This window comes from Mixophyes fleayi, chromosome 10 (assembly GCF_038048845.1).
Source record: "Mixophyes fleayi isolate aMixFle1 chromosome 10, aMixFle1.hap1, whole genome shotgun sequence".
Classification (NCBI taxonomy): domain Eukaryota; kingdom Metazoa; phylum Chordata; class Amphibia; order Anura; family Limnodynastidae; genus Mixophyes; species Mixophyes fleayi.
The window spans coordinates 70896446-70924297 of NC_134411.1; the positions used below are offsets into that span (position 1 = coordinate 70896446).

A 27852-nucleotide genomic window follows, 5' to 3' on the forward strand; every position below is an offset into this window, starting at 1 on the left:
CGAAACTGGAACGTGGTGTGCCAAGAAACTTCTGGACAGAGCATCTGCCCGGACATTTTTGGAACCCGGTCGATAGGTGATCAGGAAATTGAACCGGGTAAAGAATAACGACCAACGGGCCTGTCTGGGATTTAGACGTTTGGCCGATTGTATATATTGCAAGTTCTTGTGGTCGGTAATGACAGAGATCTGATGTGGAGCACCCTCCAGCCAATGTCGCCACTCCTCGAAGGCCCATTTGATTGCCAACAGTTCCCTATTCCCGACATCATAGTTGGCTTCTGCTGAAGAGAACTGGCAGGAGAAATAGGCACACGGGTGTAGACGATTAGTATAAGGGTCCTTCTGTGATAATATAGCCCCAGCACCAACGTCAGAGGCGTCGACCTCAAGAACAAATGATTTAGCTGGATCCGGGTGTCTAAGGACCTGAGCAGAGACAAAGGCTTTTTTCAGGCTTTCGAATGAGGCTACTGCTTGAGGCGACCAATTAGTTGGATCCATTCCTTTACGGATTAGGGCGACAATGGGAGCCACGATGTCCGCAAAACCTGGAATGAACCTTCTATAATAATTGGAGAAGCCCAGAAACCTCTGCACCGCCTTAAGGTTGTTTGGTTGCACCCAATCTAGAATAGCCTGAACCTTAGTTGGATCCATGGAGAATCCCTCAGAAGAGATTATGTAACCTAAAAAGGATACTTTCTGCACCTCGAACTCACACTTTTCTAGTTTGGCGTAAAGGTGGTTCTCTCGCAGTCTTCGTAGAACTTGTTTAACGTGATTCTGATGTACAGACAGAGATCTGGAATAGATGAGGATATCATCTAAATAGACGACCACGAAACTACCAAGAAAGTCCCGAAGAACCTCATTGATTAAGTCCTGGAATACTGCAGGTGCATTGCTAAGACCGAACGGCATAACCAAGTATTCATAATGGCCAGAGTGCGTATTGAATGCCGTCTTCCACTCGTCTCCCTCCTTGATACGGATGAGGTTATACGCTCCACGAAGATCGATTTTTGAGAAGACAGTAGCACCTCTCAGCTGATCAAATAATACGGAGATGAGCGGAAGGGGATAGGTATTCTTGATTGTAATAAGATTCAATCCCCGGTAATCAATACAGGGTCTTAGTCCTCCGTCCTTTTTGGATACAAAGAAGCATCCTGCTCCTACGGGAGATTTAGATGGCCTGATGAAGCCCTTCTCCAGATTTTATTCAATGTATTCCTGCATGGACTTGGTCTCCGGACCAGAGAGAGAGTACAGGCGACCCTTAGGCAACTTGGAACCAGGAATAAGCTCGATGGCACAGTCAAAGTCACGGTGAGGTGGTAAGGTGTCAGCAGCTTTCTTGGAGAACACATCCCAGAACTCATGATATTGTGAGGGAAGCTGCTCCGGAATAGACTGAATCACCCGCAGGGGCAGTGACAAGCAGGACTGTGTACAGTAAGAGCTCCACTGGACAATTTCTCCTTTTACCCAGTCCATGACAGGGTTATGACGGGAAAGCCATGGGTGGCCCAAGATCAAGGGAACTGATGAACAATCGATAAGAAGGAAGGTTATTGACTCTGAATGGAGAGCTCCGATTTTTAATTGTAGTGGCGAGGTCTCCCAGGAAATCTTGCCACCAGGCAACGGACCTCCATCTAATCCACAGACAGTAATAGCGGACTTGAGTTTTACCATCGGAATTTTAGCAGCGCGGGCGAACCCGATGTCCAGGAAGTTGCCTGCAGCTCCACTATCAACGAAGACGGACAGGTCCATTGAACGAGCACTAAACATGAGCTGTGCAGGGATCAATACGGCGTTTTTCGGGGAGACAATCTGCAGACCTAGGTGAACTTTCCCCTCGTTCCCTAGGCATGCTCTTTTCCCGGCTTATTCGGGCAGGAACGGGAGAAGTGGCCTTTTGTGCCGCAATAGAGACATAGGCCCTGTGATCTTCTCTTGTCTCTTTCCTCAGGGGAGAGACGATACGCCCCCAATTGCATGGGTTCATCACCATCCGTGGGAACAGGAATGAAGCCGGATAGAGGTGATGATGTCTCCTTTTCGATTTTCCGCTCTTTGAAACTCCTGTCGATTTTAATGGAGAGGTGCATCAGATCCTCCAGAGAGGTAGGAGATGGGTACTGCACCAAAGAGTCTTTGACCTGTTCCGACAGGCCAAGACGGAACTGACTCCGCAAGGCAGGATCATTCCATCCACTATCAGGTGACCATCTACGGAATTCAGCGCAGTATTCCTCTGCCGAGCGCCGGCCTTGTTTCAAGGCCCGTAGATGAGTTTCAGCGGAGGCAGTACGGTCCAGGTCGTCATATAGTAGACCTAACGCCTCGAAGAAAGCATCTACTGACTGCATGGCAGGACTGGTCTGCGGCAAGGAAAACGCCCAGGACTGGGGGTCACCCTGTAGAAGGGAAATGATAATCCCGACTCTTTGATGCTCTGACCCGGAGGAGCGGGGTCTCAATCGGAAATAGAGCTTGCAGCTCTCCCTGAAATTCCGAAACAGGGACCTATTTCCAGAGAAGCGATCCGGCAAGTTCATCTTAGGTTCACAGACGGAACTTGGAGTGGGTTGTGACACTTTTGCGGCTTCTTCTTGAACAGACAGACGCTCAGCCAATCCCTGGATCATCTGATATAAGGACTCAACATGGGCTGCTAGGGCTTGTGCCGGAGACGGTGAGGATCCACTTGCATCCATTCCAACCTCGTCTCCGTGAGTGGGCCGGTTATAATGTTAGGAACCCCTCCAGCCGGCACAACACAACCCGGAATCTACTCTGCCAGTCAGGTGTTCACTGGAGCCCCTGATGGTGGGGACAGACTGGGCCGCAGACTGACAGAGGGTCGTGAAGTGCGTACCAGCTGGGGAGAACCTAGGCAAGAGGAGTCAGGTCCACGCAGAGGTCAAGGGCCGGCAGCAGACAACAGTATCGATGAACAAGCTGAGGTCAGGGGTCACAGGCAAATAGCAGAACGGGTAAACAGGCCAAAGATCAGGGTCACAGGAAACACGAGCAAAGTCCAAATCAAAGCCAAGGGTCATACACGGGGAGTCAAATAGAGATATCAGGATACAGGACAGGAACTAGCAGGTTAGCAGACTGGAACACAGGAGCTATAACCGGCAATGAGGCAGCAGACCTCATTGCCTTAAATACCATTGGCCACCAATCAGAGCCTAGCTCTGAATTAGACACAGCCCCCAGCATAATTAATAGGCTGCATTAATTAGCCCACAGGCTAGGACATATGGTGAGCGCTGCGCCCGGCTTCCTCTCATTGCCGGGACGCAGCGCTGAAGCGTCTTCTCGTTGCCCCGGCAACGGCCGGGTCAGGGCCGGAAGTGACGTCCCGGTCGCCATAGCGACGGCCGGGACGCAGGTGAGTGAGTCGCGGCGGCTGGGCACCGCCGCGGCTCGTAACAGTTCTAGGCCTGGAATTATGTAAAAAGAACACATGCATGCAGAATTCCTGGGATGGCACTCTCTTTACTTTGCTTTTTAATTTTGAATGCAAATGCCCCGCCATCCTGATTGGCACAGCTTTGTCCCGCCTATCAGAAATTTGGAAGGCATGTCCCATTACAGTGAATGGGTGCCATAGGTTTTGGGAGGGTTGTAAAGGGCAGCCTTAATGCTTCAGAAACACTAGACATGCCAACCCCATCATGACATGGCCATGCCCACCAGCGCAACATGGTCACACCACTTGTCTTAATTCCTAAAGCTCCAAATTTGGTAGTAGGGTGAAAAGGTTGGGAAGAAAAGAGAGGAAACAAAGGATCATGCAAGATGAGTGGAGCCATAAGAGGGTAGTGTGGTAGTGGGTTGCATTCACCTAGGATAGAAGCCCATCTAGTAATGAACCAATGGTTGATTATGGTAAGAGGTCCATGGGGCCCAGATTTTATGAAAATAGATGGAGGAGTCCCTCAGGATCCTATTAATATGTTCCATCTGGTAAATGTGCCACACCTGGTTGCAGCCCGAATGCAGTGTCGGTGAAGATGGGTTGTTCTAAAAAGCGGCAATTTGGCAGGTCACCATGATCATGATGTGTCTGAATAATCTATGGGTGTGGGAGGGAAGATTAGGGACAGGTAAAGGGAGGAGTACATGCTTGGGATCAGAAAGAATGGTAACACAAAGTACAGCAGAGGTGAATGAGAGGACAGCAGACCAAAAGGAACATAGATCCATTGTTTTTTAAATAAATGTTTCACACTGTCTGGGCTTGTTCACAATGGAGGTACTTTATGCATAATTTGTTAGGAAGTATAAAACTCACAAACAGAATCCTTACATAATTTAGATGGTATTTCACATATAGGGGACTATTTATCAAAGAGCAAAAAGCCCTAAGGCTGGCAAAACACAAGTTGGCTCATTAGATGACAAGTGTTTTGCCGGCTTATGATAAAGAGATCATTTAAAAAAGAAGGCATAAAAACAATAGTGAGTGGGACTATTGGTAAGTGCATCCATTGAAATAAGATGGATCGAGTTACTGGGAAAAATAAACTTTATTTATTAAATGGTACAACTATTAAGAAAGGTGTTGATGACTATAGCAGCTGAAGGGTCCCCTTCCAACAGGAACCAATATGGCATATGCTAAACTTAAAATATATTATTTATAGGGAATATGTAAAATAAGCCCCACATTATTTTGGAAAGCCCTGCTTCATACAATGAAAACTACGTCCCTTTGATGTGACTCTGATGTTGTGAGCTTAGATGAAGCCGTAAGCCAAGTATAGATTGCCTTCATCCTCATTAAGACCCTGTTGCTTCTCTGCCTGAATTCACTGGTAAGGGCTGACTAGGGCACATAAGGGCATTTACATTTGATTTTACAAATGAAGATCGGCACTGAGCGAAAAGCAGGTCTTCTACACAGTGTATTTAATACGTTCCATATATTTGTATACTGATGGCAGCAAACATTCTACTGACCCCTAAACAATAGATCCTTTCCAGTAACCATTGCATTAGGATACCATTATACAATGAAGACCCTATTCTAGAGACCTGTATATAAAGCAGACCATGTCCTGGTGATCACTATACAATAAAGATATCTAGACTTTGCACATTGGACTTCAAATTAAACTTTTGTTTTCTTTATTAGATTATTATACAAGACATATCCCAATCACTGACGAGCACTATGATGTGCAAATTGCAATCTCTAAAGGCAAGGATGCAATGCAGACCCCCAATAACTGTTGGATAAACAAAGTAAACTCACAATTACTAATGGCTAGACAATGCTGCCCTGAAATCTCTGGTGGCTAAACATCTAAAGCCCAATCATTGGTGACTATACAATGACTGAGAATCTGCATTATTTGTCTACCCTTTAGGGCCCATCAACTGTCAGGCCCTGTGTAGCGGTACACATGCACTTCTGGGCCTTGCTCTAATCTGTCATATCCTCTAATATTCCAATATTAAATTCCTCTCTGAGCAGGAAGTGCAGTAAAGCAGCAGAGCTGGGCATCTGGTCCGGTAAGATAAGTGAGGAAAGGGGAGGGAAGGGACTGAACGTATCCATCCCAATAACAGGGCAGCATGGTGGCTAAGTGGTTAGCACTTCTGCCTCACAGCACTGGGGTCATGAGTTCAATTCCCGACCATGGCCTTATCTGTGAGGAGTTTGTATGTTCTCCCTGTGTTTGCGTGGGTTTCCTCCGGGTTCTCCAGTTTCCTCCCACACTCCAAAAACATACTGGTAGGTTAATTGGCTGCTAACAAATTGACTCTAGTCTGTGTGTCTGTCTGTGTGTGTTAGGGAATTTAGCCTGTAAGCCCCAATGGGGCAGGGACTGATGTGAGTGATTTCTCTGTACAGCGCTGCGGAATTAGTGGCGCTATATAAATAAATGTTAATAATAATAATAATAATAATAATAATAATAATAACATTTGAAGGCCTGTTAAAAGTTTTCTTTTGGACCCACAGATTTCTAGTTAGTTACATCCATGACTAGTGGCACGGCCAGGCGGGGCTGGGGGGCAGGGGGGCATCTGCCCCTCGGGCTGGTCCCATAGTGGGCTATTTTGGGCTAGGTCACAGGGCCACCTGCATTTTTTTCCCTTTAAAATAGGCTGCTGAGACGTGTCTTGCCCCTCGGGCTGAAATTTGCCAGCCCTCCCCTGACTAGTGGCTATGTAATGCAGACCTCAAATCTCTGCTGGCTCTACAATTGGGAAATGGAAATGATTCTGATTACATTGGCTATTTGAATGCTATGTTTACAGATGTACAAGCAAAGTGGAACAAGCTGGAAAGCAGTTCTAAAATAAGTTTATTTAAGAAATCAAGAGAGAATTAGACAATGGCAATATTCTGATGGTTGATAAAGGAACAGTCTGGAAATAGCTTAAAAATGAAGGGAAATAATTTGCAAAGAAGAATAAGTCTATGAATCAAAAGTAAAATACTAGCATTCCTTTATATAATAGTAGCTTGCTGGAATGCTGCGCTGCACAAAGGAGGTTTGGAAGGTGAATACACACTGCGTTTCACCTGTTACATAGCCATTACCTTGAGGTGACAATAACATTTTCTTGGATGCATTACCTCATTCATGCACACTGATCAGACACAATTACTATGCAATGTCATGTTATTTGATATGGCCGCCACATAGTTATTCTCATTTTGTTGCCTTACCACAAACTTGGAAAGGAAATCCTCAGCAATGCGGGTGGACTGGATCTCAAAAAGCAGTTTGACAGGCTTTCCTTCATATTTCTCCTTTTTCCAGTAAAGCTGAAGTTCTTTGGTAGTCATGAGGTGATGTTCATTTGGACCTAGAAATATATAAGTTCAAACAATAATGACATATTAAATTTGGCTTAATTAGAATTTCAATACCGAAGTATCTTTCTCAAGGTAGCAGTTGAGAAAGATACTTCAGTATTGAAACGCGTTGGTCGATTGCAGACTCCACTTTGGAACATTTCTGATATGACTTTTTACCTGGGTTTTCAACAACTTCACATCAACAGGAAATAAAATCTACACTGATTCCTAATATACTTGCTTAAAGGAGTCTGTTAATATCTTTATATTGTGATTGTTATGTGATATTAAAGATATTCATGTTTTAAACAAATCACATCCTTTTTTGTTATATGCTCCTGGAGAGTGAAAATATGCTCTATGCCGGCGGTTCCCAAAGTGTGCGCCGCGGCTCCCAGGGGTGCCGCAGCGCTGTCACTGGGGTGCCGTGGGCCAGCCCTAGAAAAAAGAAAGCAAACAGAAACTTACCAATCTCTGAATATCAACGTCAGTGACAGCTACGCGAGTGAGGAGGCTGCAGGGTCTTAGCGCCGTGCGGATTGGCAGGTTTCTGTTTGCTTTCTTTTTTTCTATAGCTGGCGCCTGGCGCGGGGCAGAGGAGGGGGAGAGAGAGCAGAGGAGGGGGTCAGATGGCATAGGAGGGGGACAGAGAGCAAAGGAGGAGGACAGATGGCAGAGGAGGGGGACAGAGAGCAGAGGAGGAGGGCAGATGGCAAAGGAGGAGGACAGAGAGCAGAGGAGGAGGACAGAGAGCAGAGGAGGGGGACAGAGAGCAGAGGAGGGGGACAGAGAGCAGAGGAGGGGGACAGAGAGCAGAGGAGGGGGACAGAGAGCAGAGAAGGGGGACAGAGAGCAGAGAAGGGGGTCAGATGGCAGAGGAGGGGGACAGAGAACAGAGGAGGAGGGCAGATGGCAGAGGAGGAGGGCAGATGGCAGAGGAGGAGGGCAGATGGCAGAGGAGGGGGACAGAGAGCAAAGGAGGAGGACAGATGGCAGAGGAGGGGGACAGAGAGCAGAGGAGGAGGGCAGATGGCAAAGGAGGAGGACAGAGAGCAGAGGAGGGGGACAGAGAGCAGAGGAGGGGGACAGAGAGCAGAGAAGGGGGACAGAGAGCAGAGAAGGGGGTCAGATGGCAGAGGAGGGGGACAGAGAACAGAGGAGGAGGGCAGATGGCAGAGGAGGAGGGCAGATGGCAGAGGAGGGTGACAGCGTGAGAGAGGGCAGAGGAGGGTGACAGCGTGAGAGAGGGCAGAGGAGGGTGACAGCATGAGAGAGGGCAGAGGAGGGTGACAGCGTGAGAGAGGGCAGAGGAGGGTGACAGCGTGAGAGAGGGCAGAGGAGGGTGACAGCGTGACAGAGGTCAGAGGAGGGGGGACAGCGTGACAGAGGGCAGAGGAGGGGACAGAGGGCAGAGGGGGCAACGTGAGAGAGGGCAGTGTGCCAGGATGCAGAGGGGGCAGTGTGCCTGGATGCAGAGGGGGCAGTGTGCCTGGATGCAGAGGGGGCAGTGTGCTTGGTTGCAGAGGGGGCAGTGTGCCTGGATGCAGAGGGGGCAGTGTGTCTGGATGTAAAGGGGGCAGTGTGCCTGGATGCAGAGGGGGCAGTGTGCCTTGATGCAGAGGGGGCAGTGTGCCTGGATGCAGAGGGGGCAGTGTGCCTGGATGCAGAGGGGGCAGTGTGCCTGGATGCAGAGGGGGCAGAGTGTCTGGATGCAGAGGGGGCATTTTTGCATACAACTAAATAAGTATTTCTGTCGTGACCTAAATACTTATTACAATTTTTTGACCCAACTACTTTTAAAACAGGACTGCTCAGTAATTATTTTGGAGGGGTGCCTTGAAAAAATTTGGACACTGTAAGGGTGCCGTGAACTGCAAAAGTTTGGGAACCACTGCTCTATGCTAAATGGATCTCTAGAAAAGGTTGATTATTTGATATGCTGACTTATCCCTATCATGGCGGAACTACCATTGGTGTAGCAGGTGCCCTGCACCAGGGCCCATGGAGATAATGGGGCCCGCTACATGGCAGATGCAAATGGTCAGGGGCCCTGGTTCCCTCCTCCCCGCCTCCCTGCACTGGGACCCACAGCTTGCTAGTTCCACCTTTGATACCTACATTACACTACAGACACTTATGTGAGTACAAATTTGTCATCTAACACTTGAATCCAGAATTAAATTGTATTACACTATTGTATATTTTTTCCTTTAATTCTTTCGTTTTATTCCTATTATTATAAGACAAAAATCTATATACTTGCACCTTATGTGTAGGTAAATATAACAAATATCTATCCATATTAAGCTAATTTTTCCACAAACAAAGAAGGACGTGAAACTTAGTAATCATGTACCTGAGTGGTTGTCACTTTCTTGAAATTGATCCATTAATTCATCTGTTTCTTTATTTTTTTCATTCCCAGAATGCTCTGCTTCCTCTAGTAATGTTGGTGAATCTCTTATTATTAGTTGTCCTTCATCGTTAGAGCATTCAGCACTCATAATGACCCTATAAAGACAAACTGGTTTCATATATTTAATGGACAGTGTTAATAGGACATTACAATGATTCAGTATGTCTGTAGCTTGCAAATTACAACTTGTATACCATGTCACCCCCAAAACCATCGCCGTTATCAGGGGGCATGTTTAACTAATGAGAAGTTGTCAAAAAGTATGTGTGTGTGGGATGGGGGGGGGGGGCATTTTATAACATATGTCCTAGTAACTAAAATCATTATGAACATAACCCACAAAAACTTTAAGAATCAATCAATGTTTCATACTATGTGTTAATTGTCATAGGTCAAATTTGTGAAGAAACTTATGAGAATTATGAGCACAGAGTATTTTAGGTTAGGCAACTCCTGTGGGCCCATTAGTAGGCAAGTAGGAGGGGCTTGGCCATCATTCAGGCAATCCAGGCTTCTAAACGTTAGCCACAGTACAGATTAGTTGTTCAGGTCTCCAGACAAACTGGTGTGGGAGGTTAGTTGTGTTATATGCACCTGTAGCAAAGTATATATATATATCTATATCATACTTGTCAGCTCTCCCTGAATGTCAGGGAGACTCCCTGAAATAGGGGTGATCTCCCTCACTCCCTGGAGAGTCTGGCATTCTCCCTGTTGCTGAGCCAGTACAAGACATGGTTGTCTTCACCATCTGTGGCATGACGACACAGTTCAGAAATTGTGTCCTATGTCCATGTATTGATGCCCATGAAGGTGGCCATTTTCATGGAGACCAAGATTTAATCAAAGACTGACATTCAAGACAACATTATTTCAGTAATGGAGACAGAAATGCAAAAGGCACTTCAGCCTCTAGAGATTCATTAGCTGCTTTTCTTTAACGCATAGTTGCCTACTCTCCCGGAATGTTCAGGAGACTACTACATTTCTGGGAGACCTCTCGGGCTCCCAGAAGAGAAGGACAACCTCCTGGTTCTCTCCCCCGCAATAGATAAGTGGCGGGGGAGCGGGGCTTAATGACACAAATATTGCGTCATCTTAGCCCCACCACCTGCTGTAATTGGCCAAAATTGTGACAATCGTTTAGGGGGTGGGGCCAAATTGTCGCGATTCGTCAAGCCCAGCCCCCGCACGCCCACCTCTTCGGGAACACCCTGAAGCAAACGAGAAGAAGTTGGCAAGTATGATCTATATCTATTTCTATCTATCTATAGTGAAACCTTATATAATCCTGTCCAAATCAGACTGGAAAACTGGCACTCCATATGCAAAAAAAAAATGGCTTGTGTTATAGCATTTAAAATCCACAGCAAAACAGCTCCTTTGTGCCATCCATGGCAGCAGGTCAAAACAGACAAATTGGCAGCATGATTGACAACATGGCAGCATGATTGCAATGTGCTTATCTTGAAAAGGCACTATAGGAACATATCTCATAATAATATTAGTCAGAGAATACCTTATGGACATTTCAGTGCTTGTGAGGCACCTTTCTCAAGGGCTGCCTCATGATTATATGTGCAACTCATTTAACCTGGCACCCACAACTATTATATTGGAGGTGTTGTGCGATTGTTCCAGAATTATATAATATATATTGTCATGAGATCATATTTGGGTTACCGTCTGCTGGGGTAGACGGCTGAAGTTCACTCATTTCAACCTGATAAATCACACCAGTCCAGTGCTTCAGTTTAAATGGCCTCAGCTAGTTTTATTTACTAGCATGAAAATAAAACAAAACATGAATAAAATCCTTGTCATCTGGCTTCTAACTAAAACATGAGCACTCGCTCTCTAAAGTGAGGGACCTAGTGCCCCACACATACACAAAACAACAGAATTTACAGATCATAAATTGCAGTATTTTTCAGGAGCCATCTGACGTCCTCCCCAGGTAATGAGAGAGTGACCCTAGCAGCGTTTTAACAGCATTTCATCAGGTGTAACTCCTGATTAGCCAGCAACTTCTTAGCTCTCTGGAAAACCCAAAATGGGACATATGAATGGAGCCCACCCTCCTCTCTCCATTCAAAACCCTATGGTCCCTTACCAGTTTTTCTTACAGCTGAAGGCAATCTCTGGGAAGCTTTTCCAAACCACAAAGATTCTCCCTGGGGATTTAAAACACAAATCACAGAAATTCCTGACTTATATACCCGCTATTCACTACTTTTCCTGTTCTTCTGTCACTATATATATATTAGAGATGCTCAGGCTCGGTTTCCCCGAGAACTGAACACACCAGAACTTAGCAGAACACACCAGAACTTAGCAGATCCGAGTACCGAGCCGAGCCGGTCGCAACATAGAGAGCAATGTGCCACATAGTATATAAGTCCCTCAAAGTACTTTAACTGTGAACCAGAGACTCCCTAATAGGTTTAGGAGTCTGTGCCCACAAGTACAAACATACTAGCATATATAAAGTGCCTGCATTCTCTACTACATATACAAGTGTGAACTGCATTCAACTGTTATTGCCTGCTGTACTACAAGTTACAAAACCAATTGTGAGTACCTGCATATATATCTACTGTTTTTCAACGTTCAATAAACAGAAACCTGTTTAAGTTCAAAAGCGTTGTGGCTTAAAATCCACATTAACACCACTAACACCTTCAATAACATCAGAAGGTATAACCAACAGTTTCTACTACGATTCTCTGCTTCTTTATACAAAGTTTAAAATCTGCATCTGATATGAGATGTGTGTTTTACTGGCCAACTATGTAACTCTATTTTAATTATTTTATCAATACTTAATAAAGGGTAAGACTGTTTGCCCTCTTTTTCCCTTTCAAATGAATATATGATACTTATAATATTTTGAGTGATGAATTGTGAATAAATTAAAGCTGATCATTGCAGAGGATCAAATATAGAAGACTTCACAATTTCATACTTACCCTAACACTCTTGGTTCTCGGAGGAGGTTGCTTTGCCTGGATATATCCCCATTAAGGAGATCTACATAGAGTCAGGCCCGACGCTACCATTAGGCAGTGTTAGGCAACTGCCTAGGGCGCCGGGCTCTGGGAGGCGCCACTGAAATCGTGCACATCTACAACGCTGTGCGGCGGGTTGGAAGTTAAACTCAGTGGTCGCCGCACAGCTTTATAGATGTGCACAATTTCATCCGATCCATGGCGGGGGTGGGGGGATTGATCACCGCTGGCCCCCCTAATGCTGGGTGGCACTACCTCCCGCCCCTCTCTTCCCTCACTGACTGTCGGGAGTGACGTCATCATCACGTTCTGACAGAGAGGAGCAGAGCAGCAGCATGGAGAAAAGTTCCTGGTAAGTACAGGTGTGTGTATGTGTTGTACTGTGGGTGGGCGGGGCATGTTCAACAAGGGGGGAGGCGGTGTGCTGTGGGGGGGACATGTTCAACAAGGGGGGAAGACATGGTTAAGCAGGGTGGGGGTCGAAGCAGGGTGGGACATTATCAAGCAGGGGGCATGGTGTGCTGCGTGGGGACATTGTCAAGTGGGGGGTGGTGTGCTGTGGGGGCGGACATGGTCAAGCAGGAAGGGGACAGTGTGCTGCAGGGGGAGCAGTGTGATGGGCCATTCACAAAAGTTTTTTGCTCCCATATCTAACACTTGGTAACTTCCCCTCTATAAATCATGTGTTTGCCCCTTGACAGCAGTGGAGTCTGGACAGCGTTCTATATGAAACATCACTGCATCCAGACCGCTGGAGGAGGTAAGGCTTATCCTTTCTTTTTTTCTTTTTTTTTTAACAAAAGTGAAGTGTGTGAGGTTCTGGGAGGTGGGTATTTGGTGTGTCCTGGGGTGTGGGAGGGGTGATAGTTTAAAATTTTGCCTAGGGCGCAGAGAAACCCCATGTAGCAAGAAGCTTAACATGTACAAAGAGACTATTCAGATAGTCTGCAGTCAAATAAGTAATTTCAGAATCATCATCAACATCATTTATTTATATAGCGCCAGCAAATTCCGTAGCGCTTTACAATTGTGAACAAACAATAATAAAAGTATACTGGGTAATACATAAAGAGAGGTAAGAAGGTCCTGCTTTCAAGCTTACAATCTATAAAATCAATAAACAGGCTAGTGATAAGAGATCAACCAGCACTGCCACAATAAATAACTCAGTAAAATCATTACCTGGTAGTTTTGGGCCACTAATATTAACTCTCAATTCCCCTTGACCACCTAATAACCCTTCTTCTTCACAAAATTGTTTCATCTCTCTGACAATCATTCCCGGGCTTCACCTTCCCCACATTTTACAGTTCATTTCCCTCCCCCTCCAGTTAAAAACAGTAAACAAAACCATAGTTAACAATCTCATATTGATCTACATTCTAAGACATTTGTGAAAATATTTTTGTTAAATTATTTATGTAGTATTTTCTCAAGTATTCTTTAACTGATTCAAGTCACCTACCTATATTTTATTGTGCGCTTAATTGTTTTACCTTGATAAAAATACAATTCAAAAAAAGAAAGAAAACAAAAATAGATTATCCAGTTACAAACCAGTATCAGGGTCAAAAGTCAAAGGCAATCCAAATCAGGAACTATGATATCTAGAACACCAAACAGCAACATTTATAAAGGGCCAAAATATACAACAATGCTGTGGCAAGACCATAAATGGACTAACGGGAACTGGGTGCTGGAGCCCAATAATTAGTTATTAATACACGTCTGAAGTCCATGCCTGCTCAGGGACAAAGCAGAGGTAGCTGCTGCAAGTTGTTATTTGAGCTTGGACACATAACAATGAATATTCATTGCTGTAAATGCAGATACCAACGCAAGACAACAACCCTCTGACCAACATTGCAACACACACTGCCCACTCAATACTTTTACCTTTGCGTTCTAGCTGGTCCATTGTGCAATATGATGTAGCACATGCCCTTGTGTTTCTAACTCCCATTGTCCTATAGATTGTAAGCTTGCGAGCAGGGCCATCTTACCTCTCTGTCTGTATGTATTACCCAGTATTGTCTTATCAGTGTTTGTTCCCAATTGTAATGCGCTACGAAATTTGCTGGTGCTATATAAATAAATGTTGATGATGATGATGATGATACCAAGGGTAGAAGCGTCACCTTGACAATATGACCATTCTTCCAGAGGTTTGCAGATGTCTTTAGATTTTTCTCAACGTACTGGAGGCAAAACAAAAGTGAAGTGACCCGATTATCTGTTTTGATGCGCTGCCTGCGCTGTGTCACAAATCGGGATCTTAGCCGCACTTACCTCATCCGCCGCTGTCATATCACGGCTACCTGGGTCCCTTCTGGTCATCTGCAGCATTCCCGTTCTCCACACCTCCGTTTGTAAACAAACACATACTGTTTGTTCTGCTGCATGGACGCGGTCATCTTGGATGCAGTCAGGTGATCATTCCAAACCAACCAGATTCAGAAGCTGTGATCACAGGAACTAATCAGCCAATAGTTGTTTGGGACATGCTATTTAAACCTGCTGCTGTGATCTGTTCATTGCCAGAACAACACACTTCTCTCCAGAGGATAGTTCTTGGCTCCTGGTTCCAGTGTTCCTGTCTGCATAACTAAAGTGCAGTGTTCCTGTCTGCATAACTAAAGTGCAGTGTTCCTGTCTGCATAACTAAAGTGCAGTGCTCCTGTCTGCATAACTAAAGTGCAGTGCTCCTGTCTGCATAACTAAAGTGCAGTGTTCCTGTCTGCATAACTAAAGTGCAGTGTTCCTGTCTGCATAACTAAAGTGCAGTGCTCCTGTCAGCATTTCCAGACTGCTCAATCCCCTGCTATATTTTACATTCAGCAAGAACATGAGCAAGAAGATTATCCAGGCTGCTAGTTTCTGTTTTAGTCCTGCTCCAGCTAGGCCCAAGGGTCCCGAATCGGATCAAGAAATTCAGACGACCGTGACAGTTTGTTCTGGCCAAATGGATCCGCTAGGGGAACATACCCCGAGGGAGGACTCTGTCCAAATATTAACTGAACGCATTGAGAGACAAGAAACTAACCAGGGGCAAATTTTGAGATTCCTGCAGGATGTTTCTACTCGTATGGATACCTTGCAGTTATTCCGCAGTCAACCATCCCATACTCCACCTGAGCCAGTAATACCTGCTTCACAACCTACTTCATCCGGACTCCATCTTCCCACGCCAGCTAAATACAATGGCGATCCGAAGAATTGCCGTGGGTTTCTCAACCAGTGTAGTATACACTTTGAATTACAACCTGGGAATTTCCCTACTGCACGTACCAAAACTGCTTATATTGTTTCGCTACTATCAGGGCAAGCTCTGGCATGGGCATCACTGCTCTGGGAAAAATCTGACCCAATTTTATTTGATATTGATAGCTTCCAGTCTATCTTCCGCAGAATATTCGACGAGCCTGGAAGAACAACGTCAGCCGCTTTAGATATTCTGCGGCTTCGGCAAGGGCAGCAGTCTGTGGGCCAATATGCCGTTCAATTTCAAACACTTTCCTCTGAACTATCTTGGAACAATGATGCTCTTGTTGCGGTCTTCTGGCAGGGCCTGTCTGACCACATTAAGGATGTATTAGCGTCTCGGGACTTACCTACAACGCTAGACCAATTGATTACCACCTGCAATCGGGTTGATCTTCGGTTCAGAGAGAGAGAGAGCTCTAGAAAAGAGGAAGCTGAAACACCCCAATTTCCACCCTATTCAACGGGCCCGTGTACCGTCTCCTTTCCCTGAAGGACCCATGCAATTAGGCAAAGCACGTCTTTCACCCACAGAGCGAGAACGGCGAGTTAGAGAGAAACTTTGCTTATACTGTGCCAGTTCCGGACAACTGTTACATCATTGTCCTCGTAAGCCGGGTAAACACACCCTCCTAGCTGACGATGAGGAGGAGAGCCTAGGAGTGGCCCTTCGCTCCCCACAAGGCAAGGACTGTATTATCCCAGTCATTCTGAAACACGCTCAAGGCTCCCAATACATTTCAGCCCTGCTGGATTCTGGAGCAGCTGGGAATTTCATGTCTGCCAGATTAGCTGCTGAACTAGCCATTCCACTAGAGAAAATTCCAGTGACCATCTTTCTCTCTGCGGTTGACGGTAGCCGTATTCCAGGGGGTACCATTACGCATCAGACTTCTCCAGTGACGCTCCAAATAGGAGTTCTACATTCCGAGTCTCTTACCTTTTTGGTCATCCCAGAAGCCACTAGCCCTGTGGTTCTCGGGTTTCCATGGCTTCAAACGCATAACCCCCATATTGACTGGTCGACTCCACAAATCCTGGCGTGGGCACCAACTTGTTTCGGGTCCTGTTTACAACGTGTTCTTCCACATTGCTCCACCTCTGATAAGGAAGTTTTGCCAGTTCTTTCTGCCTACCAAGAGTTCACAGACGTTTTCGGTAAGCAGGCCGCTGAAACTCTACCACCTCATCGGGATTGGGACTGTCCTATTGATCTTGTTCCGGGTAAAACCCCACCGCGTGGCAGAGTCTACCCTCTTTCTATCCCTGAGACAAAATCTATGTCTGAATATGTAAAAGAGAACTTTGAAAGGGGCTTTATTCGCCCATCCTCTTCACCGGCAGGAGCCGGGTTCTTTTTTGTAAAGAAAAAGGATGGTGGATTACGTCCCTGCATCGATTACCGAGGTCTCAACGACATTACCATCAAGAACCGGTATCCTCTGCCCCTCATCACAGAGTTATTTGACAGAGTCAAAGGTGCCCAAATATTTACGAAGTTGGATCTCCGCGGGGCCTACAATTTGATCTGTATCAGGCGTGGCGACGAATGGAAAACCGCCTTTAACACCAGGAATGGGCACTACGAATATCTTGTCATGCCATTCGGTCTGAGCAATGCCCCAGCAGTTTTTCAGAATTTCATAAATAAAATCTTTCGGGACTTACTGTAACATACTATTGTGGTATATTTAGACGATATCCTCATTTTCTCCTCTGATATCCAGTCCCATCGCAGACATGTTAAAGAGGTCCTCAGCCGTCTCAGAAGGAATAAACTGTATTGCAAGCTTGAAAAATGCACCTTCGAAGTTGAATCCATTCCATTTTTGGGGTATATCATCTCGGGCACTGGTCTCCGTATGGACCCAGAGAAGGTGCAAGCTATTCTTAACTGGCCTCAACCATCTACACTAAAGGCAGTACAGCGATTTCTGGGATTTGCTAACTACTATTGAAAATTTATTCGTGGCTACTCTACTGTAGTAGCACCACTCACCGCCCTCACCAGGAAAGGAGCTAATCCTGCTTAGTGGTCTGAAGAAGCCCAATCTGCTTTTCAACTTCTGAAACAAGCATTCATTTCTGCTCCCATACTCAGGCAACCAGATTTAACCTGCCCATTCTACTTAGAAGTTGATGCCTCATCTGTCGGAGTAGGGGCAGTTCTCTCCCAAAAACCAGCTGATGAGCAATGGCATCCCTGCGGGTTCTTCTCCCGAAATTTTTTACCAGCTGAACGAAATTATGCCATAGGGGACAAAGAGCTGCTTGCCATCAAATTGGCGCTTGAGTGGAGAGTGGAGGCATTTACTTGAGGGTGCTCGTTATCCTGTCACAATATACACGGATCACAAGAATCTGCTCTACCTTAAAACTGTACAGTGCATGAATCCACGTCAAGCCCGATGGACACTATTCTTTTCTCGATTTGATATCCATTTCACCTTCCGTCCCGGTTCCAAAAATCGCAAGGCCGATGCTCTGTCACGTTCTATGGTAAAAGAGGAAGATTCCATCACTGTGGATCCACGGCCTATTATCATCCCACTCAGCATCGCAGTCAGTAGACCCGACAATACAACTCCCCAGGGGAAAACTTTTGTTCCAGAGAATCTGCGTAAAAAATTGCTCCAATGGGCACATTGTTCCAGATTTGCCGGTCATGCTGGCATCCGCAAAACTCTTTCATATCGAGAAGCTACTGGTGGCCTACGCTTCATCAGGATGTTCAGCAATTTGTTTCCGCATGTGGCAGCTGTGCCCAACATAAAAGTTCTAGACAATCTTCAGCTGGTCAACTTTTGCCTCTGCCTATTCCCACCAAACCCTGGACCCATATTTCTATGGACTTTGTTTCCGATTTGCCCAATTCTAATAATTTCAATACCATCTGGGTCATCGTTGACCGATTCTCTAAAATGGCGCATTTTGTTCCTCTCCATGGACTCCCATCAGCACCTATCCTGGCTCAGCAATTTATAAAGGAGATCTTCCGTTTGCATTGGTGTCCTGAAGAAATCGTCTCAGATAGAGGAGTTCAGTTTGTGGCGAAATTCTGGAGATCCTTGTGCCAAGCACTACAGATCAAACTAAACTTCTCTTTGGCCTATCATCCCCAATCCAATGGGCAAACGGAAAGAGTTAATCAGGACCTAGAAACATTTCTCCGTTTGTACATATCCTCTTTTCAAGACGACTGGATAGATCTGCTTCCTTGGGCAGAATTTGCTCATAATAATCATTATCACGAATCCTCTGATGCCACTCCATTTCATACGGTCTATGGCCTATACCCCAGGGTACCCTTGTTTACTCCACTTCCTACAGCCTCAGTACCTGCCTCTGAAGTTTTCCTAAAGAATTTTTCAGGCCACTGGCGCCAGGTATGGGAATCTCTACTTAAAGCGTCCCAACACTACAAAATTCAGGCCGACAAAAAGCGACGAGCCATTCCAAGCTTGAAACCTGGAGACAGAGTCTGGCTGTCTACTCGCAATCTACGCCTCAGAGTTCCATCTATGAAATTCGCTCCTCGCTTTATTGGACCGTTTAACATCTCCCAAGTCATCAATCCAGTGTCCTACAAATTACATCTACCATCTTACCTCAAGGTACCCAACACCTTCCATATCTCTCTCTTAAAACCATTGGTGCTAAATTGGTTTTATACACCCAAACTGGTTTCTCCTGAAGCGCAGACTGAACATGGTGACGAATATGAAATTAAAGAGATCTTGGACTCTCGGATTCGACATAAGACCTTACAATATCTAGTCGACTGGAAAGGCTATGGTCCAGAAGAGAGGGCTTCTGATGTTCACGCTCCATCTCTCATCAAAAAATTTCACCGCAAGTTTCCAACTAAGCCCCAATCTAAGTGTCCAGTGGCCACTCGTAAGGAAGGGGGTACTGTTACAAATCGGGATCTTAGCCACACTTACCTCATCCGCCGCTGTCATATCACGGCTACCTAGGTCCCTTCTGGTCATCTGCAGAATTCCTGTTCTCCACACCTCCGTTTGTAAACAAACACATAGGGCTAGATTTACTAAGCTGCAGGTTTGAAAAAGTGGGGATGTTGCCTATAGCAACCAATCAGATTCTAGCTGTCATTTATTAAGTACCTTCTACAAAATGATAGCTAGAATCTGATTGGTTGCTATAGGCAACATCCCCACTTTTTCAAACCCACCGCTTAGTAAATCTAACCCATACTATTTGTTCTGCTGCATGGGCGCGGCCATCTTGGATGCAGTCAGGTGATCATTCCAAACCAACCAGATTCAGAAGCTGTGATCACAGGAACTGATCAGCCAATAGTAGTTTGGGACATGCTATTTAAACCTGCTGCTGTGATCTGTTCATTGCCAGAACAACACACTTCTCTCCAGAGGATAGTTCTTGGCTCCTGGTTCCAGTGTTCCTGTCTGCATAACTAAAGTGCAATGTTCCTGTCTGCATAACTAAAGTGCAGTGTTCCTGTCTGCATAACTAAAGTGCAGTGTTCCTGTCTGCATAACTAAGGTGCAGTGTTCCTGTTTGCATAACTAAAGTGCAGTGTTCCTGTCAGCATTTCCAGACTGCTCATTCCCCTGCTATATTTTACATCCAGCAAGAACATGAGCAAGAAGATTATCCAGGCTGCTAGTTTCTGTTTCAGTCCTGCTCCAGCTAGGCCCAAGGGTCCCGAATCGGATCAAGAAATTCAGACGACCGTGACACCCTGACTCTGGGTTGTCTGATTACAGACCTGCCTCTTTCCTGTTGTCTCCTGGACAGGTGTGGCAACAACTATCTGTAGTGTCTAGGGATGCAGGACTGTAGCTGAAGCTGGAGACAAGGCAGGGTATATGTCAGGAATGCAGGGTGGTTCTAGGAGTGTACCATAAACAGAGATGAGGTTGATCTGTAATCAGATTTCAGTCAGGCGAGGCAGCACAGAGCCAGAACTGATAATAGGGACAGGATTAGCACTGTCAATGAAGAGAGTAGAGACAGATAACCAAGACCAGCAACTACGTGTCAGTCAGACAGGAGCCAAAATCAAGATCAGAAGTGAAATACAACTATAAGCAGGATATTAGGTACAACAAGAAGTAGAAAGATTTCTCCCGGGGCTGGGAACAAGCACCAATTAATTAGCAATAATTATATATATATATATATATATATATAGTAAGATATATATGGTGAAGGGCGGCGCCTTCAGGTGTATACAATGTATATAAACATATAAGCACAAATGTACACAAAGTAGTCCAGAGGAGTTAGAACAGGACGGTGTCTGAATAAATGCACCGCAGGTGACTCATAAACACTGTAGTGCAGGATAAAGTTGATCTGTAATTGATCGTGCAGAATAATAAAAGTGGTGTGCGTACCAGATATACAAAATCAAACCGCTTATCTGTATAGTAGCTCCTTAGAAATCCCGGAGTATGATCTGCAACCAATTCTCCTTACCGATGGATAAAATGTATGTTCTAAAACAACCGCGACACCAAACTTATCCGCTCATCATAAAAGGAAATATATAAGAAGCCATATGGTGTAGTATTTTATATAAACATTTTATTCAAGTATAGCATTTAAAGTGCAAACTCACAATATATATGCTTTAAATAGGCTTATCTGTAAGTGACTGGTCTGCAGTCTCATCCCCTTAGGTAGTAGAAATCTCTCAGCAGGCTCCACACAGAAGCTTGGTGCAGGATATTCTAATGGTATGTGTCTCAGGGTGTAGCAGTATAGCCAGTAGTCTTCCAGATATGTTATAGGGGCTCAACGCGTTTCATTCAGTCAATGAACTTCATCAGGAGTAATAAGATAACTTATGTGAAAGTTTGGATCTAATATATGCGATGCGCTGCGCCATTTTTGGCCCGCGCCATCGGTGACGTCATCGCGCATGCGCGAAATGGCATTTTAACCCGTGATACAGCGGCTGTGCATATACATTCATTTGTAGATGATGCAGTATAGATTATTTGTGGGGACATCGATTCTGTACCCTTTAGGGGTTTCACAAGGTGGAAACTAGTTATGAGTATGGGCGACAGGAGTTTACAAAGTGTGGGCAGTGTCCCTATAGAGGGATACATCGGTGGCCATATTGGATAAGGGCATGCTGTGTGGAGCCCACGTTATAGTATCAAAGTGACATTTAGATGGTGTATAATAATTAAAATGCAAGTCCCTATATGTCCATATATAATTATACAAACATATGAATCATAATGCCATAAGTGCATATACACAAATGTATACAATGTACAGTGCATATGATATATATTAAAAACATATAGTAAAAACATATAACCAATAAAACATATATAAAAAACATAAAATCACTAGTTAATACACTCCTAAGTAAATATCAATAAAGGAAACTATGGATTTTTAAATTAATGATAAAATTGGATTTAAATGTAAATATACCAGCAGGAGACATCCAATAGTAAAGTACTTCATAGGGGTTACAAAAAAGGAGCTATTTCATAATATTCATTAAGGCCTTGTGGGGCTAGGGTCCCTAGTTCAAAGATCCAGAACATTTCCCTTTGTGAGAGTTTGGTATCTAGGGCCCCACCTCTTGGACCTAACGTAACATTTTCAATTGCTCTGAAGTTTAGTTTGCAGGGATTTGAATTATGTTTCTGTAAGAAATGGCGTGATACTGAGTGGCTTTCAACTTTATTTTTAATGTTCCTCACATGCTCTTGTATCCTCAACTTTAAGGGGCGTTTAGTCTTCCCTATGTACTTGAGACCGCATGAACATTCTAGTAGGTATATCACCGAGGTGGTCAGGCAGTTCATAAAGTGCTTAGTTTGGTATTCTTTGCTATTGTTAAAATTATAAAAAGTCTTTTTGTGATTGGTATATCTGCAGATGTTGCATTGGTTACATTTATAAAAACCTTTGGTGGCTAGAAAAGTGTTCGTGATTGGTTTCTCATTTGCAAGCATACTTGGAGCCAGGAGATCTTTCAAATTCTTGTTTTTCTTAAAGATAACTACTGGTTTGTCTGGAAGGATACTGCTGAGTACGGGATCCTTCTTCAGGATGTTCCAATGTTTGTTAATAGTAGATTTAGTTTTTGCTTCACCGCTATTGTATTACTTCTAGTGAAGTGGGCATAATTCGGGAAATTGCCACACTCGCCCGGGAGTCCGGGAGACTCTCGCAAAATGCGGGAGTCTCCCGGACATTCCGGGAGAGTTGGCAAGTATGACATATAGCAAAACCATGTGATTTGGTGAAGGGGGCCCTTGTGGCGCACCTCCCAACATTTGGGAATGTGGTATCAGAACAGGAGGAACGCCACATCATGACGGGGACGTGGTCACATCATAATTGTGATGTGGCTACACCCCTGTGGGGCATGTTTTGTGCCAGACTGCCCCGTATACTCCTTACCTTCAAACACCTTCATTGCTGGTGCGTGAGCCACCTGTTCACCGCTGATGCAGGGCAGCAGTGAATGAGAAATACCTCCCAAATTTCCCACCCTGATTGGTAAGGCGGGACAAAGCCCTCTGAAATTGGGACTGTCCTGCATAAATCAGGACTCTTGGGGGGTATGTTACGGTAACACTTTACAAGCTTAAGCTATATGGAATCCACCCACCTGCACTAAGTGATCTAAGCTCAGTAATAGAATACTAATGTACTTGTTTTTTCTTTGTAATAAGTCAGTATGAGATGGTGTAAGGTGAGCTCAGAGAGGACAGAAACCTTCCATGGAGCAGAAGTCAGGCAAAATTGTAATCAGGAAATCAAATGCAAGCCTGACGTAAATTATAGGTAAAATATTTGAGGGCATTTTAAAAGATGATTTTCAGAAATATGTTTAAAAAAAAAAAATCATATAACGGAATTTGAGCATTGTTTTATGATGCACTGGCTGTGCCACGCAACTCTGATCTTTTACTTTTTACAAGAGAGTAAGTTTTAAACTAGGCCGTTTCAATGTAGTGGTGGTGATATAAAGGTGGAGCCTTGCGCTTCATGTAGTCAAAACCAGTCCAGCAGTGGGTTTTAAGTGCTGCTGATATCATCCTCGATGCATTATTTCTTTATGGCCAATATATATAAAAAGTAACTCGTAGTTTAAAAAACATATATAGACTGTAAACTAACCTTAATCACTAGAAAATCATAGAACATGTTTTATTTTAAAAAAAACATAATATACTGGTAATCTCAATCTTCTTATTAGATCACATCTCACACTATGGGGGAAATTCAGTTGACCATCACTCTCTCTCACTGTCCTGTAAATAATTTGATCTGCATTAATGTTTTATCTGTATATTTGTTTATTCAGTATGTCTGGTCTTTGTATTTTGTTCTTCATGTATCATGCAATGTGTAATGAATCACTGCCTTCTGTATAGGTCATGGCTACCTTTTGTTGTGCCTCATAAATAAAAGATAATAATAATAATAATAATAATAATAATGCATGGGAACCAGTGCATGCACAGTAAAGTCCCATATGGAGTTTCAATTCCAGAACTGAATGCCCAGGGAACTTCACTGCGTATGCACCGGCCCCCATGTGTATACAGATAAGCAGATCGGGGGCCTCTGTAGTGGATCCCTGGGCATCTCACCTAAATTCTGCTGAGGTCCAGTGGTTGAATGTTACATCCCTTGTTTTAGATTTAGGGGGGTATGTAAGTGAGAAGAAACTGGCTTATGGATAAGCAGAAGCAGAATATGATTATAAATGAAACAAGTAAACGTCTAGAGGGGGATTTCCAAATTCTTGATTTTGGGATAAGTTAAAAAGAGAACTCTGATTTGCACTCTTTTGTAGTCAAATTGTTTTTCTGTGAATAACAAGTACGATTAAGTGTTATCCATAAGCCAGTTTCTTCTCACTTACATACCCCCTAGATTTAATACAAGGGGTGTAACATTTGACCACTGGGCCTCAGCAGAATTTAGGTGGGATGCCCAGGGATCCACTACAGAGGCCCCTGATCTGCTCATCTGTGTATACATGGGGCCCGACACATATGCAGTGAAGTCCCCTGGGCATTCAGTTCTGGAATTAAAACCCCATATGAAACTTCACTATGCATTATCTTTTATTTATAAGGCACTACAAAAGGTCCGCAGAGCCGTACATGACATATACAGAAAGCAGTGATCCATTACATGATACACGAAGAACAAAATACAAAGACCAGACATACTGAATAAACAAATATAAAGATAAAACGTTAATGCAGATTAAATTATTTACAGGACAGTGAATGAGAGAGGGTAGTGACCAGTGTGAAATAGGCCTGAACTTAAGAAAACAGGACTAGGGAAGCAGGCCAAGCGATACAGAGGATGACGGAATAAGGAGAACACAAGGAAAGAGAGCCCTGCTCGTGAGAGCTTACATCCTACAGGAAAGGGGGAGAAACAAATTACATGGTATTGATTGGGGGAGTGAGGGTGAAAGCCAAGACAAGCCAGGCTGATAGGCTTGAATAAAGTAATGAATCTTAAGGACACGCTTGAAGCCTTTGAGAGTAGAGGCTAACCTGCATGCATGTGCAGAAGAGCAGAGTAGGGGCCTCTGTAGAGGATGCACCAGCATCGCAAGCCCACTCACCTCCCGTCGGCTGCCCTGGCGATTGTTCCACCACTGTCTAGTAATCAAACATATCACATTTACTGCACTGCAAAGATCTAGTTTAAAACATAAATTCTTGGGGGGAAAAAAAAAAAAAAATCACATTTGTTTTGTCCATCAAAACTATACTCATAAAACTATACTATACTAATAGTTATGTTATCTGTTTTATGGTTTTGCTACATCTTCACATAATCTTATTTCTTTGCATGCATGCATTTATTTCTATGCTGACTTGGTTTGCCCAATTATATTATGTCCAGTTCCCATTTCATGCTTTAGATCAGCATCAGTGCACCCAGATGTTCTTTGTGTATCATTTGTAACTTATGATATCAATGGCTATGCTAAATCATAAGTCTAAGTCTGCACATTGGGAGCTAGGCTGCGGTCACTATGTATGCTTTTATGCATTTATGTACTTGATATAGCATAAGCATGTTCCAATATGGTTTTATGCACAGCGATTATTTAAATGTCTGCTTGACCTACCTAGCACCCCGTATTATTCTATAAAAAAATCTATTGAGGTCAATTCATGCCACGTATGTCATACTTGCCAACATTGTCAAGATGTTTCCCAGGAGGTCCAGGGTACAGGTGAGTGTGTGGAGGTGGGGCTCGAAGAATCGCGTCCTTAGCCCAGCCCCCAAAATGGCCATCACTGCTATGGACCAAGAAAAACAGGGGGCAGGGCAACGATGATGTGTCCTTGACGTCACTAAGCCCCACCCTCTCTATTTAGTTTACACAGCCGGCCAGGTTTAGGGAGAATTGCCTGCTCTCCCGGGAGTCCGGGAGGACTCCCAGAAATTCGGGAGTCTCCCAGACATTCCGGGAGAGTAGGTAACTATGACGTATGTACACAAGACAAGTTGCATATAATGAACGTACAGATACATCTATCTTTGAACTGTCACATCAAATTAAATATACCTTATCCAATACAATTATTTGTTTGTTTTTTTAAACAAACTATTGATATACCCTGAGCCTGATATAGATTTAAATGTAAATATGCCCTATTTGTGTATAAAGAACAAACGTGCTTCTCCAAAACATGCACCCTGGTTTATATAGGTTTCCCGACCATGGACTTATCTGTGTGGAGTTTGTCTGTTCTCCCTGTGTTTGCGTGGGTTTCCTCCGGGTGCTCCGGTTTCCTCCCACACTCCAAAAAAACATACTGGTAGGTTATTTGGCTGCTATCAAAATTGACCCTAGTCTGTGTGTCTGTGTATGTCTGTCTGTGTGTGTATGTTAGGGAATTTAGACTGTGAGCCCCAATGGGGCAGGGACTGATGTGAGTGAGTTCTCTGTACAGCGCTGCAGAATTAGTGGCGCTATATAAATAACTGATGATGATGATATAGGTGCAAAATCAAACTTTCTGTCTCAAGATCCAAAACCCATAATAAGACACAACTCAAATGTGCATGCCTTTACATGTTAACTACACTAATCCACCTTTCCAAGCGCAAGGGTCACAATTGCAAAATACGTGCAGCTCTAAACGGTTGCTGGTTGTACGCATATGGAATAAGTCAGTTATGCACCAAGACACATCTTCACGTTGCAGGAATACACTTACTGACATCTCTAAATCAGGCCACGTGTTTGATGTGTCTGTGCATTTTAAAAAGGTATACTTTTTAGCTTTGTATCCTTTTTTAATTCATATGATCTCTTTCTCGTTGGCATTTGCTACCCAATGCCAGTGCAAATTAGAGTCATCAAATTCAGACTCAGTAGCACTGGATTAGTATAAAAGGCCCCTGACAATGAGGCAGGTTGTTTGTTCTCTTTCATAAACGAATAGATTGCTATGTAAAAAAAACAAAAAAAACAATGGATTTGGCAAAAATAAATAAATAATTAAAAAACAAACAAACACATATGTATTATTAAATAATATTAACACTAAAAACTGTTAACAATACAGAGCCCACACATAAAATAAAGCAAAGTGCTACTCTAAATTGCATTGTGCTAAAGGGGTTTATGAATCAGAAAAATAGACCCTTTACGATTCTATAAGCTACATAGAATACTAACCTTTTCTAGGCTTACATCAGATAAATATCCACATATCATCACCAAATCTTAGGGCAAGGTTGTTTTACCCTCTGGGTAGGGGCGAGCTCACGCACTAAGAATGCATCCAAGCTGCAAACCTGCAACTGTCAAAATGAGGAAGTGACTGTCTGTGTTTCCTTTTATTTAAATATGGGTGTTTACTATGCAATTACATTCTTCTGAGCTCTCAGAAATTGCTCTGCTTGTGTATCAGGACAGAGACCAACAGGACATGTGGTTTAAGGGACACATTACTTAAGAAAAAATATTTAAAATTGTAACAGATACATTTTAATACTCTAAATACAAAAAACATGTTCAAGATATTGCTATAAGTAGAAAGTAGTTACTGTTCTATGTTGTCCTACTGCCAATCATGCTATAATGGCCAAGAAAGAACTAAGAGGTTTGTGTAGAGTTGGACGCACTTGAACCATATCATACCTCCCAACATGTCTGTCCCTGGCAGCAGGTCAGGGGCATGGCCACATCACAGAGGGAGCGTGGTTGCATTGCGCTTGGGCCACACCCCCAGAGAGCTTCCTAGAGCTGTAAAGTGATAGGCTGCTCATTATATACCTCCCTTCCCCCAACATTCCCACCCGCTGGA

General features: G+C 44.1%; 1 protein-coding gene across 1 annotated transcript in view; it reads right to left on the reverse strand.

Annotated features, from left to right (window-relative positions):
• Positions 1 to 27336, reverse strand: part of SNX20 (sorting nexin 20) — a 38652-nt gene extending 11316 nt beyond the window's left edge. Inside the window, exons 1-3 of the mRNA XM_075188859.1 lie at positions 27222 to 27336; positions 9198 to 9352; positions 6710 to 6849 (exon numbers count right to left, since the gene is read on the reverse strand). Coding sequence (XP_075044960.1) covers positions 6710 to 6849; positions 9198 to 9345 — 288 coding nt within the window. The 5' untranslated portion in view covers positions 9346 to 9352; positions 27222 to 27336. The remainder of the gene's footprint in view (positions 1 to 6709; positions 6850 to 9197; positions 9353 to 27221) is intronic.
• Positions 27337 to 27852: the final 516 nt, after the last annotated feature.